Below are 16,856 nucleotides of genomic sequence, written 5' to 3'. Positions count from 1 at the left end.
TGGGAGCAAGGGGCAATGAGACTGACCCCAGAATGGGAGCAAGGGGCAATGTGACTGACCCCAGAGTGCGAGCAAGGGGCAATGTGACTGACCCCAGAGTGCGAGCAAGGGGCAATGAGTTTGACCCTCAAGTGGGGGCAATGAAACAGATCCCAGAGTGAGGCACACTGGGTTAAAACTCTGAAACTCCCACTCAAGCAGCATTATGGGTATCCCTATACCTGAGAGGCTACTCCGGTTTAAGAAGGCAATTGTCCACCACCTTCCTAAGCAGAATAAGGGAATAAAGTTGAATAAACAATGAATAAAAAAGAAGGGAAAATGATGAATAAACTTACTCAAGCACAGACCACAGCCATAGCGTTTGATAAGATATAACATTCTGTTTGTGCTGGTACCTGAGAATGGTGACCAGTGGCTCCATTGTATCTCTCAGGAAAAGCTGGCTGAAGACAAGTGAATCTGTACCATATCCAAGATCTTGACATCCTAATTGCTAAAGTACAGCGATCTTTAATGCTATTGGGATATTTAAAACAATTATGCCTTTTTTAAAATACGTGATGTGTGACTGCATGACCCATGCTAGATGCAAACTATCTCCTTTTCCTGTGTGCTTTCTGAATTATTCATTTATTCAGGTAGATGTTTCAATGATTTAAAGTGTGTAGATATTTCTGTGTAGATATAAAGAGGTGGATGAAGAAATCATAAGATAATACTGTTGAATTGCTTCCCTGTGACTCACAAAAACCTTTGAAGTAGAAGTTGGAAGAATGGAAGCAATACATTTATCTTAAATTTGCATGATTTTTGATTTGATCTGTAACTGTCACATGTACCTAGGTACAGTGGCAAGTTTAGTTTTGCATCCAGTACAAGCAAATCATGCCATATAAAGTGTATTAGGGTGATAGAACAGAGCGAGGAATACCATGCTACAGCTACAGAGAAGGTGTACAAAGAGAGAGGCCAACATTAAATTTAAAATTTGAGAGGTCTATTCAGAAGTCTGATAACAGTGTGGGAGACTCTTGAATCTGTTGGCACATGTATTTAAGTTGTTTTATCTTCTGCCCGACAGAAGGGGTTGGACGAGATTATAACTGGGGTGGGAGGGGTCTTTGATGATGTTGGCTGTGAGAAGTATTGATGGAGTCAGCGGATGGAGGTTTGGCTTGTGTGATGGACTGGGCTGTGTTCATAACTCTCTGTGGTTGGTGTAACGTGACATTTGATAATTCAGGAACTGTTCTGGTGACCTGGTTCAAAATCCTGCCAAGGAAGTTTGTGCACTTTGAATTCAATCTGGAATTAGGAGTCTAATGCTGACCATAAAACTATTGAGGATTGTTGTAAAAGCCCATCTGGCCCACTAATGAGCAGGCCAAGCTGCATCAGCGGAGCAGGAAAACTGACATTTCGAGTATAGCCCTGAAACATCACCTTTCCTGCTCTTCTGATGCTGCTTGGCCTGCTATGTTCATCCAGCTCTATGCCTTGTTATCTCATATTCTCCAGCATCAGCAGTTCCTACTATCTCTGGTTCACTAATGTCCTTTGGGGAAGGAGGCTGCCATCCTTATCTGGTCTGGCTGACATGTGACTCCAGACCCACAGCAATGTGGTTGAGTTTTAGCTGCCCCTGGGCAAATCAGGAGGTGAGTAATAAATTGGCCAGCAGAACCGATATTCTGTGAATGAGGAAGAAAACAGTTAACCAGTATGTGGAAAGTCATCACCTCTGACTAGATTATTGTCTAGGTCAGCAGGAGCATATAATGGTCCGATATGATCTTCCACATTCCATCAACAACACTGTCCAAACCAGACAGGGGCAGTAGGAGACGGAAACACCTTCCACCTGAATGATCCGACTTCTGAGCTTCACACCATCTTGACTTGGAACTATTCCGCCGCTATCACTGAAATGTAGAACATAGAGCATTACAGCGCAGTACAGGCCCTTCGGCCCTTGATGTTGTGACAACCTGTGGAACCCATCTGAAGCCCATCTAACCTACACTATTCTATTATCATCCATATGTTTATCCGAAGACCATTCAAATGCCCTTAAACATGGCAAGTCCACTAATGTTGCAGGCAGGGCATTCCATGCCCTTACTACTCTCTGAGTAAAGAACCTAGCTCTGACATCAGTCCTATATCTATCTACCTGGATATTGTTAGAGATATATTTTCAAGACAACATTTACAAACAACCCACAACTGCATGACCAAGTCAAAAGCTGAAGGTTGTCCTTACCAGTGAGGTCATCAATCTGACAGGTCATGTGATAGCTTGAGTCACAAGACATCACAATGAGATTCGTGACTGCGCGAAGACTCCATTTTTTCAGGCACAATGGCTTTTTCAGATAAAGGCTTTGGCCGCCTGGACATCCAGCAGTTCAACTTTGTGATCGATCATGAGGAGAGCAAGGAAGAGATCCTTCAATCCAAATCCTTCAAGGTAATCCACAGTTTTCAAATTTCAAAACATCGATCCAATTCATAACGCTCAGAATCAGAAACTCTGTGGGTCCGTCTGTTCAGGGAAAACAACCTTCACCCTAACTCTATCGCAGAATCTCCCCCAGCTGGAGATGTGTTTCAGTCAACAACAGAGCAGGAGCAGTATTTTGAATATTTTATGTGTGTTACATGAGCGTATTTATCACCATCTCGAAACGTTCCCCAGCAGGTTAAATCTTTATTGAACTGAATCTTGAGGAAAATCACAATCTATGGGTAAATTTACTTCTCATTTAAGGAGAAATCAACACGAGCTTAAATATTGAATTGAAGAAGATGCAAATAATTCAACAAGATGAAAAAAAAATCTAACCATTCTGTGGTTTACAATTGGAATGTAGCTCATTGAATACTTTGGAATTGTGATTTGTAATTAATTAAATTCCCAAAGCTCCTCATAACAAACATAATCATTATTATTCGGAAGCAGGTTGGATATTTGCATTTGATAAAAATTTGGGAAATACAACAAAAATTGGTTGTTCGCAAATTCCGTGACATCAGTTGATAAAGTAATTAAAAGATGACAATTATTTACAAGTGAGCCAATGAATTAGAGGACCGTTTCAGAAAATATGTCTAGAAATGAGGAGCGTGCCCACTTTGGTTTGTGAGTGAGTTTTTAATCGAAAGAAAGTAGTGATTATGAAGGTGGAAGCTTGGATTCGTGCGATTCTGGGCTTGTGTTCCGACAATAATGAACTGGTTCGGCTGAGAGTGATCGATTCCTTACAGGAACTGGGCCACACGAAAAGGAAAAGAGTTCTGCTTTTCCTTCGCAAGTTTCTAACTGAGCACCAGAATTTGCCATTGTTCCAACGCATTACTGTATTGAAGAGCATCTTTGTGATTGTGAAGGACAGCTCTTCACACTTAAGTCGGCCACTGTCAAAAAAAATCATCTCTTTGGCTTTGACAGAAATGACCAAATTAACAAATGTTACTGATGGACACAAGGAAACTGCTAGTAATCTCCTGCTTATTGTGGGCTGTAGCTACCCCACTGAAGTTTTCACTGAACTGCAGTCAATATTCCATCGGCCGATCGCCATAAATTTTTACGTTATACTAACTCTTGCAAACTTATGTTGTGAGAAGGTGTATTGTATTGTCCCATTGCTCAAACCTTTGCTGGAAACAATGCTCCTGATGCTGCGCATTGAGACATGTGAGAGAATGAAGTGGGTGTTCTGCTATGCCTTCAGCCTTTTCAGTAAGAGCATTCTCACTTACATTTCAAACACAGAGAAGACCTCACAACCTCTACTAAGGAAGAAAGCTTTCTACGACGAGTTTTCTGCTGCTTATGATATATTTTTCCACTTCTGGTTGAACGCGAAGGAATCCAAGGTGAACGTGGCAGTGGTCGAAGCAATTGGCCAGATCTCCTATCTGCTACCTAATGACAAAGTGGAGAACGAGCTACCCGTACTCATTCCAACCATTTTATCTATGTACCAGAAAACAGCCAGTGATCTTTCTATCACTAAGGCTATGTGTGGTGTATTGCAAACTACCATGGAAAGAGACAGTAAAATGTTGGTGCTGCATCTGGATTGTCTACTAATGGTTTTACATCAACAGGTCTGTATTACTATGGATCAACCCACCAACCCGTTAGCCGAAGCCCAAAGAAGTAAACTCTTTTGCTGCTTCAAACTCCTGTCACCAGCCTTTACTGACCAGATAATAAAATTCCTTTTACTGGAATTGGAAATTAACGATGAGCAAATTCTACTGGGAGCACTGGCGATAATGAGCTACCTGATCAGTAATATCCCTTCACGCCTGGAAAGCCAGAAGAATCAGATTCTGAGGAGTCTTGCACTGCCGATTACAATGAGAAGTAACAGAGTGAAGGGAGCACTTACCCAGGTGATAAACTCAATGGCCACTCAAGGCTATCTAGAAATGGATGGAGGAGTAGAACTGATTGAGTTCATAATTGAACAGTGTGCACTGCCCACTCTGGAGCACAAGAAAGGTTTTGAAATCAGTGAAAGGAGAGAGGATTTTGGCCATATGGTTATAGATAGAGACGTAAAGAGGCAGTATGAAAAATTGGTGGAAGAACTTACCACAACTCTGAACATCGATAACCTTCTCTGGCCATTGTTGTTAGAGTTTGTGATCCCAGTAAGGTACACCAATGCCTTAGCTACGATCTGTAGTTCCCTGGTGTACCTTGGAACAAAGAAACAGAAAGCTGGAGCAACAGAGTTTGTTTTAAATTATGAGGAGCATGTAAACCTTCCAAATTGCCAGGCATTACTGACACGACTGTTGACCGTGTCTTCATCCCCTTATGAAGGGAATGGTCAAGGAATCCCTGCCCTATCTTTACTGCACGTCCTGGGTATTAACATTCATCCTGCAGCAGTGAAAGTATGGGACAAAGAACTCCCAATTCTAATGGATTATCTTCGAGAATATCCGAAGTATCAGCTGCTTCAGAATCAGTGGGAAGAGAAACTGCTACGTGTTTTATGCCAAACCCTGGAGGAGATAGAAGACGAGGTGTGGATTGTCCACCTGAGTGAAGTGATGAGCAAATACCTTTATAGATTTCACCCTCCTCCCCAGCAGAAGGGGTTTCTCTACAAATGTTTGGGGATAGTATTGCAGCTGACCCAAAACCAGGAAGTGGTAAAGAAGAAACTTCATGAGATGTTGCAGATTGTCCGTCATGATGAAGCTTTAGAAAGGGAGGGTGCAGCTATTGGAATTGGCCTGTGTGCCCGCACCCATTTGGATATCAGCTTAACTGCATTGAAGGACTGTTCAAAGCTGAATATTTTTAAGAAGACTGCGAGCTTCTATCAGATAATGAAAGACCAGGGTAGCATTGAGATAATGAAAGTGAGAAGCACACTCATTTTAAGCTATGGGTATTTAATTTGGTATTCTCAAAAGGAGCTTATTTTACCAAGATTGGAGACTGACATTCTTCAGAATGTCCTTAACCATTTCAACATGAAGATTTTAGGAATGAGGGTTCAGGTCAAGGACACAACAATGAAGCTAAGTCTGATAAAGACAATAACCCTCATGGCCAAGGTGATCCTCTCCATGGAAGACCAAGCCAGCTACCAGTTGGCCAGGAAAGCTGAGCTGGTCAGCTATCTGCAAGACTTCATCAAGGCTGAGCCAAGGGATACCATGAAAACATCCATCCGAAAGGCTGCCATAGATGCTTGCGCAGCTCTTATTATTGTGGAGCCTTTATTAAGCAACCATACGGAATTGGTTAAAGTGTGTTTGAATAGTGTTTTCAGCCTGGCATATTTGGATGGCATCAATGCCAATGAAAGTAAAGACATGAACGTAGTCAAGAAGCAGGAACTTTACAATGAGACGCTGGCATCTCTAGAAAATTTTCTGAAGCAATTTCTAATTTACCATTTGTCACCTGACGGTCTTCAGCTTCTTTTTAACAACATGATGGTTTGGATAGAATCCACAAAGTACTATGAACGTGAAAAATCATTGGAGACCACTCTACACCTCCTGAAATTTTATCTGGAAGAAACTGACATTAATGGAAAATCTACATCTTATAACTTGGCTGCTGTAACTGGATGCATTGTGCTTCGATGCTCAGATCCATCACTCATTGTGAGGAAAACAGCCATCGAATGTTTATATCTACTGCTTTGCATACAGTTACAGTTGGAAAGGTTCCCTAGAAACCAAAGAGGTGGAGCAGTGGAACATCTGAAAGCCATCGAAGGTGGATTAAAAGACACCAACAGTGATACCCTCTATCGTGTGTGCACTGATATTGGTAAAGTCCTGTCAAAGTGCATGGCTCATGACCAGGTAGACACTCTTCTCTTCACTCTTTCGAAAGGACTCACTGACGAGCAATTAAATGGCTCCTTTGTGGCTTCTATTGTTATGAATGTTCTCGTAAGGAAGTGTGGAGCCGTCCTTAATGACATCCCTGGGATAATCAAAGTTCTGTATGATCAGTTGCAGTCCATCACGGAACCTCAGATAATTCGTGCTGTGATACATATTATCTCGATTCTGGCTTCACAGAATGTGCTGATGATTTTGCCCTTTCTCCTCAAGTACCAAATTCCATTCCGTGCATACAATAGTGAGATATGGCAATCTCTGCTGAGTGACAATGTGGTCGCAAAGGCTTCTGTAAAGTACCTACTGGATAATTTAAAGTTACTGTATGATGATAGGAAGGAACGCTTTGTCCAAAAGATGACAAGATCGGTAACGCAGCAGTCTTTAGTTGTTATGAGTGCTCTTCATGCAATGATATGCAGTCCAAAATCAGAAAGTATTATAAACCTTCTGTACCCACAGTTGTTCTGCACGATTCTAATTTATCTCAGTTCCAGCGTCCAGATCTGGTATCCTAGGGAATTTTCAAGAAAGCCAAAGGACTGGAAAACTGTCAGTCTGATGGAAGAACCTGGTACCACTGATGTTTTTAATTACGCCATCGAGATATTACAAGCTGTCTTGACACAGAGAAAGAGAGATATAAACATTGCAAAAATAGGAAGTTGGGACCACATCAAGAGTCCAGAGAAACACCGTGAGGGAGTTATGCTGTTGGCCAGTGCAATAGCCACATGCGCTGTCCCTCACCTGATCAGCATTGTGGAGCAACTCATCCCTTTCCTTGCTAATGTCCATGAGAAACACCGGATCACTGTGGCTGCCTTCTTTGCAGAGCTCTTAAATCACTCCGTGACTTTGGAATTATCTCTCACAGATACTCTTGTGGCAAGCTTGCTTCGAAGCTTGATTGATACATCTCCCACTGTCCAGTGTCTGGCTCTGAAAGGTTTAGGAAATGTTGCAGCCTCTCAAAAGGTAGAAAAATACTCAGCCAAGTTGTTATCTATAATGGTTGCAATGATACACAAGTACTCTAAATCCAACAGTCTCATAACAATTGAGGCAATGTCAAGCATTGCAAAGATCTTAGGTCAGCTGCAGGGAAATTTTGCAGACCCTATTCTGGTGGATGTGGCACTTACAATTGAGGCTCTTTTCGAATACAAGCAGGATCAAGTGAGAACGTCAGCGTTTCAAGTCCTTGAGAAAATAATCCCAGTTGCCAAAGTTCAGCCTGATGCTGCATTAATAGAACACTTCCATTCGACCCTGATCAGCTTGCTGCTACATCTCAATGATAGAAGCCAGGAGGTGCGCAAAGTCTGCAAATCAGTGCTGAATTTGATAGGACCAATCATGGCATCAGAGGGCCTGAGTAAAATGCTTCAAGAGCTCTGTCTGGAGGACGCGACACTCGATTATGAGACATATTTAAGTGACATCTCCAAGCACATTAGCAGAGAATTGCCTGATAAGGTCATCTTCTATATAACAAGCTGTGCTGCCTTCTTTAAAAACGCACAACCTGAGATAAGAGAAAATGCTGTCACCCTGATAGGTTTGCTCATGTACAATGTAGCGACAGATTATTTCATGGCCTCCGTAGACCCTATTTGTGAAGAGATCAATATTCTCCTTTCTGATCCGGTGAAAAGTGTCCGACTCAAAGCTGCCAAGGCAGTACAGTACCTCTACATGTGCTGAGGATCAAGCGCTGTGAGGAGTGAGATCAAAAAGGGCTGAGAGCAAGATATCATTGCTATGGAACCAGCTTGGGCTGTTCTGTCAACAAGTTAGAGTCCCAGGTGGAAAGCTGTAAGTTTCTTTTTAACCACTTGAACCTCTGTAAAGGACATCACAAGTGATAAGCTGCAAAATCATTTACAAGAAGAACAATCTGAATGTATTTTAAATAATATTTTTGGATTAAATTATAAATTTATGTTTTACTTTCTGCCTTTAAAAAATTGCTTGTCTTTTTTTTGGTCGTTTATAGGTTTGCTCTAGTCCCTTCTTGGGTCCTCCTCCTAATACGTCTCCAACTTCCCTCAATGTCCTCTCCTCTAATCACATGGTTGTATCAATCCTTGGTGTTGCTCTCACAGGTTGTTTGCTCTGCTCATTCCTGTCTTAATTCATCGCTGCTGCTTCCACTTTACACTTTCCTTTGATGGAGCAATGCAGTTTGTTTCCTGCTTGGGCCACACAACGCTGCAATTTCTTTCCCCTCCAAGTATTGATCGAATTCAGTTCATTCCAAATTATTTTGGAATCTGCTTCTTGCTCACTCTCCTGTGTAGAGTAAATGAAACTTCCTCATCCTCCCACCCCTTCTCAACTGGCTCTTTTGCAGGTTATTTATCATTAATGTTTTTTGCCTACACAATTTTTAGTCACTGGAAACTATTTTGCTCCTATCTAATTTCTCAAAACCATCCATGATTTTGCATGACTCTGTTAAGTCTTCCGTGCTGCAAGGAGAAAATAAAATCCCAGGTACCTTAGATGTTGCACATTATTGAAGTGTCTTATCCCTGAGTCTGTTCTAATGAATCTCCCAGTAACCATTTTATTATCCAGCACCTATGGGACCAGGAATGTGAGAATTGATCCAATATTCTGGATAATCAAGAGGTATACATAATCAATATATAAACACACGCTAAGTAACAGAAATGTAATGCAGGAGGTATACACATCACTGTTATACTTTAGTTACAGCATAAATCACTTAAATAACAATGCAAAATTGCCTTAAATAAAACTTAGCAGCAGAGAGCCTCCTCACTGAATCCTCAACTGATAGTTGGACATTATGGTATTCAAGAGAAATTGACTCGAAATTGAATCAACTGTTGATATTTTGCGTGGCCATTTGGTTGAACAAATATACTTACATTGAGGTAATTACATTTAAAAAAAATAATAGTTGGACAGGCTAATTCATTAAACTTCATAGTATTTCAGATATATAATTTTTGCCAGTTTATCAAGAGTGCTGGTTCACAAGGTACTGGATAAAACAAGGTGTGCTGTAACAGTAAAACTTGCAAATGAAGCATAAGAACCTGAAGAACTGCAGATGCTGTAAATCAGGAACAAAAACAGAGATTGTTGGAAAAGCCCAGCAGGTCTGGCAGCGTCTGTGATGAAATGAATCAGAGTTAACGTTTCGGGTCTGGTGACCCTTCCTCAGAAGCTCAGGTCACCAGAGCCGAAATGTTAACTTTGATATTTTCCTTCACAGATGATGCCGGATCTGATGAGCTTTTCCAGCAAATTCTGTTTTTGTTGCAAATGACATGGACTGGTCCGAACAGTTTTGTGTGCCTCAGATGCGAAAAATATGTTCATTTCTAAGTGTTACCGTTTTAATCCAATGTTACCCTCTGGTCTCCCTGAAATTTCTGCCACCTAAATCTTTACTATCCTTTAGGCGAGCCTGTACTTACCCTCAGTCTCTTGGTAATATTTAAAGAGCTCATTCTAGCTCTTGCACCAGCCTCCACAAGGGCATTAGTCCCAAAGCTGACACCCTCATGTCTCTGACTTGAGTGTTCAGCTAGGGCTCAGTGGGTTAACCTCAGCAGTCATCCAGACTCATATTCCTTCTAGCCTCTGGCAGTCATCTACTGCTCTGCTCTCAAATTCCCTCCAGAACATTTACTCGCAAACAAGGCCTACCTGTCAAATAAAGGCAACTCAAATTTCCATCATCTATCTTTTCCTCATACGTGCCCACTTCCTGGTGAATCTACTTTCTTCCCCTCTCTTGTGTTCAGCATCCTTCCTATAACGGCAAACTTTCCGCACAATCGTGTATCAATGATAAATTCCACCAGCCCAAATTTGCTATGATATTTATCGTGTTTATGAGCATTTGCCCATCACAATTACTTCAATCTTTATTTCATTTAACTGTGTTCTCTCTTCTCTGATTTAATTCCTATGCTCAAACCCATCCCAATATCATTCATGCTCTTTGCTGACAGAGTTGTGAAGCTTTGGATTTCTCCATCCTGGAGAACGATTAGCTAATTGCATTCAAAGCTGTGATTGATAGATTTTCAGGCTCTAAGAGAATTAAACAAATTAAGTGAATGTAATACAGGATTGCAGCACACAAAATGCATGAAAGTTCCAGTACTGTGATCCTTTAATCCACTGGGATCAAACTTATAATTAGATTCATTGAAAAGTTAACCTTAAAAAAAATGAGTTTTTTACAATGGACAGCTGTGGCCCTACATTCCAGGCACAAATAAAACACTGAGAGCTCCATAATATTCCCGGTCTCACTGTGCTACTAAAGAATTTTTACAGTGTCTACGAAGATGAGGAATGGATTAACTGTATTTATGAAACATCTTACTGTGACCTCATCTTGTCACAAGGCTGCCAAAACAATGTCATTTCAGTGTGGCTCACTTCCTATGATGATGTAAACGTTGTGTTGGCATATTTCATAGGCAAAGGTAATCCCTTATATACTACACCTCTCCCCAAGTCTCTGATTCTATCTGTTATATTACACCTCTCCCCAGGTCTCTGACTCAGCTGCAGGGACTACAATTATAGCAGTTTCACTCATCCACCCAAAACAATTTGGGATGGAACGGTGGCTCAGCGTTAGTACTGCTGCCTCAAAGCACCAGGGACCGGGTTCAATTCCACCCTTGGGTGACTGTCTGTGTGGAGTGTGCACATTATCCCTGTGTCTGCATAGCTTTCTTCCAGGTGCCCAGTTTTCCTCCCACAGTCAAAAGGTGTGCAGGTTAGGTGGATTGGACATGCTAAACTGCCCATAGCATTCAGGAATGTGCAGACTATGTGGATTAGCCAGATTACAGGGATAGTATATTGGGGGTGAGTCTGAGTAGGATGCTCTTTGGAGGGTTGGTGTGAACTTGATGGACCAAATGGTCTGCTTACACACTGTAGGGATTGTGTTCTATACATTCTAACTGGCCTCAGCTTCTTCGAAGATATTGGGAATTTGAGTGCTCTGTGTAGTCTGATGGGTTCTGCTGGGCAGAAGGAGGATTGACAGTTGACTTTGGGCCAGCAATTAGTTGAACACCTGTATCTTTTTGCCAATGCAGCATTTCTGATTTGCTTGATTGCACTGATGAGTGCTTTCTCTATGTGGAAGGTTGCTTGTGGATAGAAATTAATGCATGTCTGTTCCCATCACATTATGCCATTTTCAGTTTGAATGAGATCGAACTATAACCATGTTGGCCTAAGTGTTTCTCCCTGCGTAGAGGTCTGGTAGACTGTGTAATATGTAGGATTTGTCATAGCTGTGAATCTGATTGGAAAGGTACTCATCCTCCTTCTACCCCATGGTTTCAAGTAATCTTGTCCTCAAGTGTACGTGAGAAAGCTGAGAATTGAATTTCTAGTCTTCCTGTAATGTGAGGGTTCACATGAAAGCATTCTGAAGTGGAGTTGAACAATAGGTCAGAATTAAGAACTGAATGTCATTGTTCTACTTCGACAATACTTTCACCGTAATGAATCTTCTATCAGCTTCACCATTGGCTTATGGGTACAGACTCACCAGTATTTATGAGTAGAAGGAGGCCATTTAGCCCTTTCTATCCATATCGGTCAACAAAGATCTGATGACACTAATCCAAATTTCCAGCTTTGGTCCACAGCCCTTGAGGCTATAGCTACACATGAGAATATTGAAATACTACTCAAACATCTCTTAGTCAAGCATGAGGTGCCGATGTTCAACTGGGCCGGATAAGTTCAAAAATCACATGATACTGGGATATAGCCCCACAGGTTTATTTGAAAACACAAGCTTTTGGAACTCTGCTCCTTCCTCAGGAACAGAGCTCCAAGGAGCAGAGGTTAGAAAGCCAGTGTTTTCAAATAAACCTGTTGGACTATAACCTGGTGTTGTGTGATTTTTGACTCTGACTTGGGAAGTGAGTTCCAGTCTCCCACTAAGTGAAAGAGTTTCTCTTCTGAGCCATTTACTTCTCAGCTTAAATCTATGCCCTGTGGTCATTGACCCTTTCGCTGAAGGAAAAAGTGCCTTTTTATCTGCCTATCTATGCCCCTCAATCTTATACACCTCAATCACATCCAATCTCAACCTTCACTCTTGCAGGGAAACAAACCTAACCCTAACCTAATCTTTCCTCATACCTCAGGCCAGTTAGTGTGCTGTCAAATCAAAAGTATAATTATATCCTTCCTATAATGCAGTGACCAGAACTGCATCCTATATTCCAAGGATGCCCTAACCAGAGTTTCATATATTTACTGCTCTTGTATTCTGTCCCTCAGCTAATACAACGCTTTTCACTGTATTATGTAACGAGACAAGAAATAAATCAAATACAGGCACTTATACCTCCTCAAGCCTTCTTAACCATCTTATCTACCTGCCCTGTTATGCTCAGCGATCTGTGGACATGCACAACATGGTGCCTCTGATCTTCAGTGTTTTCCAGAGTCCTATTGGGTTAAGCGCTTGTTTCATTAATCCACCCCAAGTGAATTCCCCCACAGTTTTTCAGATTGAGTTTCATTTGCTACTGCTGTGCCCAGCAGAGTAGTCAATGGTCATCCTCTGCCCCTTGGTGAGAAGGTAGTTTGGACAAATCCATGTGATTCTGTGAATTCTTTGAAGTACTCGTTGGCAAATTCGACTCCAATCACTGAGATGGCAAAGTGTGGAATTCCATTTGTTGCAAAGATCCTCTTCAATGATGTAATCCCTGCTTCACATCTGTGCATATTTTTGTCTTCTATCTATCTAGTGATACAATTATGCGTTCATTTCCAAGTCTTACAATTTCAATCTGATTTTTCCCTCTGGGATCCCAGATATTTAAGCCATCTAAGTCTTTATTATTTTTTATGCAAGCTCATAGTTACCCTCTGTCTCTTGATATTATCTAAAGGACTCATTCTAGCTCCTGTATTTGCCTGCAATGCCGCAAGTGATTCAGCTTGATATAAACTTGTCCAACAATGTTGAGAGAGCTGGCCACCAAACAGAATATCTCACTCTGGCTTGACTTTTGTGATATATTTCAGGACTGCTAGAATGGAAGTGTGTCTCCACATTTCTGAGGGACCTCTGAGCAGAGTCTCCTCTCAGAAATCTGGAGATATATTCTTTCATAAAAACAAAGAGGTGAAGTTGTAAATTATGTAAGATTGCCACTTTTCAAGAAAATCTAAACATAAAGTGAAAGAAAAAAACCAGAAGGAGTGACATCCATGAGGGTGGATAAATCACCAGGACCAGATGGATTGTAGCTTACGCTGTTAGAGAAAGCCAAGGAGGAAATAATGGATGCTCTAAGGATCATTTTCCAATCTTTATTAGATACAGGTAAAGTATTAAGTGATTGACAGTGTGCAAATGTCATCCCATCATTTTAAATGGGTGCAAACAATATGTTAAACAACTATAGATTGGTCACTTTGCCTCCATTGGAGAACATAGTACTCGAAACAATTCTGAAGATGACCTGTCACTGATTAGGATTAGGCAGAATCACCTTGTTAAGGAAAGGTTATGTCTTAATTTTTTTTAAGAAAATAACTAGGGGAGTTGTTGAGTGTAGTTGAGCTGATGTTGTCTGCATGGATCTTAGTAAGGGATTTGACAAGTTCCTGTAGGACAGACTGATCAGAAAGATGAAAACTGATGGGAGACAGGGATGGGATGGTGGATTGATAATTGGCACAGTGACAGAAAGTAAAAAGGTAAGGGTCAATGGATCTTTTTCTTTGCAAATAGAAAGGGGTTTCCAGTGGTGTTCCACAGGACTCAGAGTTGGGTATTTAACTGTTTGTTGTATTTAAGACTTGTACTTAATGTTACGGTTTAAAAATACAGGGTTGGCCACTTAGGACTGAGACAATTTTGATTTGATTTATTATTTTCACAAGCAATGAGGTGCAGTGAAAAGTATTGTTTTACGTGCTAACCAGACAACTCATACCTTACATAAGTATGTCAGGGTAATAAAACAGAACACAGAATATAGTGATACAGTAACAGAGAAGGTGCAGAGAAAGATCCACTCTACTGAATGAGCGGTCCACTCATAAGTCAGATAACAGTGGGGAAGAAGCTATTCTTGAATCTGTTGGTACAAGTTTTCATACTTCTGTAATTCTGCCTGATGGAAGAGAGTATAACATGCGTGGGAGGGAAGTGTAGATGGAGGCAATGGGTGGAAGGCTGATGTGTGTTAGGGACTGGGCTGTGTTCACAATTCTGTAATTTCTTGCAGTCTTGTGCAGAGCATTTGCCATACCAAGCTGTGAATGATCTGGATAGGATTCTTTCTACATTGCATCCATAGAAATCAGTGAAGGTCATTGTGGATGAGCCAAACTTCCTTAGCCTTCTGAGGAAGTAGAGGCATTAGTGCGCTTTCTTGGCCATAGTGTCAATGTGGATGAATCAGGACAGATTGTTAGAGATATTTACTCCTAGGAATATGAAGCTCTAAAACACCTCTACCTCAGCACCACTGATACAGACAGATAAGAAGAAATTTCTTCAGTGAGAGACTGGTGAGCTTGTGGAATTCTTTACCATAGAAAGCATTTGAGGCCAGAACACCAAATATTTTAAGAAGGAGTTAAACATCGTTCTTAGGGATTAAAGGATCAAAAGGAGAAAGCAGGAACAGGGAATTGAATTGGATGATTAGCCATGATTACATTGAACGGTGAAGCAGGTTTGAAGAGCTGAATGGCCTAAGCCTGTTTTTATTTTCACTGTTAAATGTGTGAGGCAGAATTGAGAAATTTACAGACAATAAAACACTTGGCCTTTTTGTTGTTGTTGAATGTCATGTTGATGGAGTGTTGCACTGAGATTCTCTCTTTCAAATGAGGCATTGAAACAAGGTGCTCAAGTTGGAGTGACAGATCTCATGATTTGACCTTTGAACTCAAGTATTTTCTCCAGTGCCTTGGACTATACTTATTTCTTAAGCATCATCACTATAACTGAAATGACTATCTGGTCATTATCACATTGCTGTTTGTGGGAGCCTGCAGTGTCTAAATTGGGACGTCGTTTTCCTACATTACATCAGCGAACAAACTTCCATAGAGTCATAGAGCCAAATAGCACAGATACAGACCCCTTGGCCCAACCAGTCCATGCTGACCTAATCCCAAACTAAATACTGAAAAAACTGCCGATGCTGTAAATCAGAAACAAGGACAGAAGTTGCTGGAAAAGCTCAGCGGGCCTGGCAGCATCCGTGGAGAGAAATCAGAGTTAACTTTTAGAATAGAGTGGCCTTTCCCCAGTTCAGAGGATCACTCAACCTGAAACGTTCTCGAAAGCTGCCAGAACTACTGAGTTTTTCCTGAAATTTCAGTTTTTGTTTATTATCCCAAATTAAACTGGATCCGCCTGTCTGTGCTTGGCCCACGCCCATCAAAACATTTCTTCTTCATGTACTTTTTAAAATGTCTTTTAAGTGTGTGACTGTACCCGCATTCACCACTGGACATCCTGATGTTGTGAAAGGGGCAAAATAGGTGCAGACCTTTGGTTATAACACCAAGGTAGTCTCAGTCCGTGTGCAATGTTGGCAGGTCACCTTGACTTGCATCATCAACTGTGACTGAATGCCCAGAGCAGATGGTGAGCACATTCGATGTGTACGACACCTCTTGCGTTGCCTCAGGGGGAGAATCTGGAGGTACAAGTACTGAGTGCCAAAGACCTGTTCTGAAAACATAATACAGGACATAAATCTGAAGGAGTATCGACACCTAGGCATCATTTGGAGCTCTTAGAGCCTGGTATCGATGTTCAAAATGGTGACACATGGAATTACTGGAATGATGGGAAAGGTGATCTGTTAACACAATGCAACATGACATTGGGTTGATCCCCAGTTTACATTGTGGGCAGTTCACATGAGGAGTGGATTTCACTGCTGGTCATGACTTAATGCTTCAGAGTCGGGGGGGGGAGGGTTGGGTAAAATATCTGGTCTGCATCTTTTATTAGGGGAGTGTCAACTCAAGATGGCATTCTTATTAGAATGGGCTAGTCCCACTGCAGGGACCTGAGCACAGAATCGAAGGTGAGTGCAATACTGAGAAAATGCTACACTGTCAGGGGTACACATGGGAGTTTAAACTGAGCCTCCATTTTCTGTCTCCATTGGGTGTTAAAGATGGAAACATAGGGGAATCTTTTTGCAGTTGTGACCAACATTCATCCCTCAAGCAACATCACTGAAATGACTAAGCTGGTCAACAACTGTTTGTAGGAACTTTCTTTTATATTTTAGTCATTGCAAAGGTAAATAAAAGATGTGCCTAACTGAAGCTGTTGTGTTCTCGTTGTGAAAAATTTAAATATCAGTGTCAATCAAAGAGTAGCAATCATTTACTGTGCTGCAACTACCTTGATAGTTCTAATGCAGGATAGGTCATGAAAG

The 16,856-nt window shown here is 41.3% G+C and overlaps 1 protein-coding gene across 1 annotated transcript; it reads left to right on the top strand.

The window, feature by feature from the left end:
* The first annotated feature begins 2,365 nt into the window (after positions 1–2,365).
* On the top strand, positions 2,366–12,977 carry LOC125446749 (maestro heat-like repeat-containing protein family member 1). The gene is made up of 4 exons (XM_048520520.2): positions 2,366–2,473; positions 3,169–8,079; positions 10,712–10,874; positions 12,706–12,977. Exons 1-4 carry the CDS (start codon positions 2,366–2,368, stop codon positions 12,975–12,977), a joined length of 5,454 nt encoding a protein of 1,817 aa, XP_048376477.2.
* The last annotated feature ends 3,879 nt before the right edge of the window (positions 12,978–16,856 follow it).

Source organism: Stegostoma tigrinum, chromosome 36 (genome assembly GCF_030684315.1).
Source record: "Stegostoma tigrinum isolate sSteTig4 chromosome 36, sSteTig4.hap1, whole genome shotgun sequence".
Classification (NCBI taxonomy): Eukaryota; Metazoa; Chordata; class Chondrichthyes; order Orectolobiformes; family Stegostomatidae; genus Stegostoma; species Stegostoma tigrinum.
The sequence above is the reverse complement of the archived record's forward strand: the minus strand, read 5'-3'. Positions and strand labels throughout refer to the sequence as shown.

Excerpts from the sequence above, each read along its gene's own strand:
- LOC125446749 (XM_048520520.2), top strand. The coding sequence starts at position 2,366 with ATGGCTTTTTCAGATAAAGGCTTTGGCCGCCTGGACATCCAGCAGTTC. Across the intron at positions 2,474-3,168 it reads TTCAATCCAAATCCTTCAAG|AAAGTAGTGATTATGAAGGT; the intron begins GTAATCCACAGT and ends TTTAATCGAAAG. Across the intron at positions 10,875-12,705 it reads GGCATATTTCATAGGCAAAG|CTAATACAACGCTTTTCACT; the intron begins GTAATCCCTTAT and ends TCTGTCCCTCAG.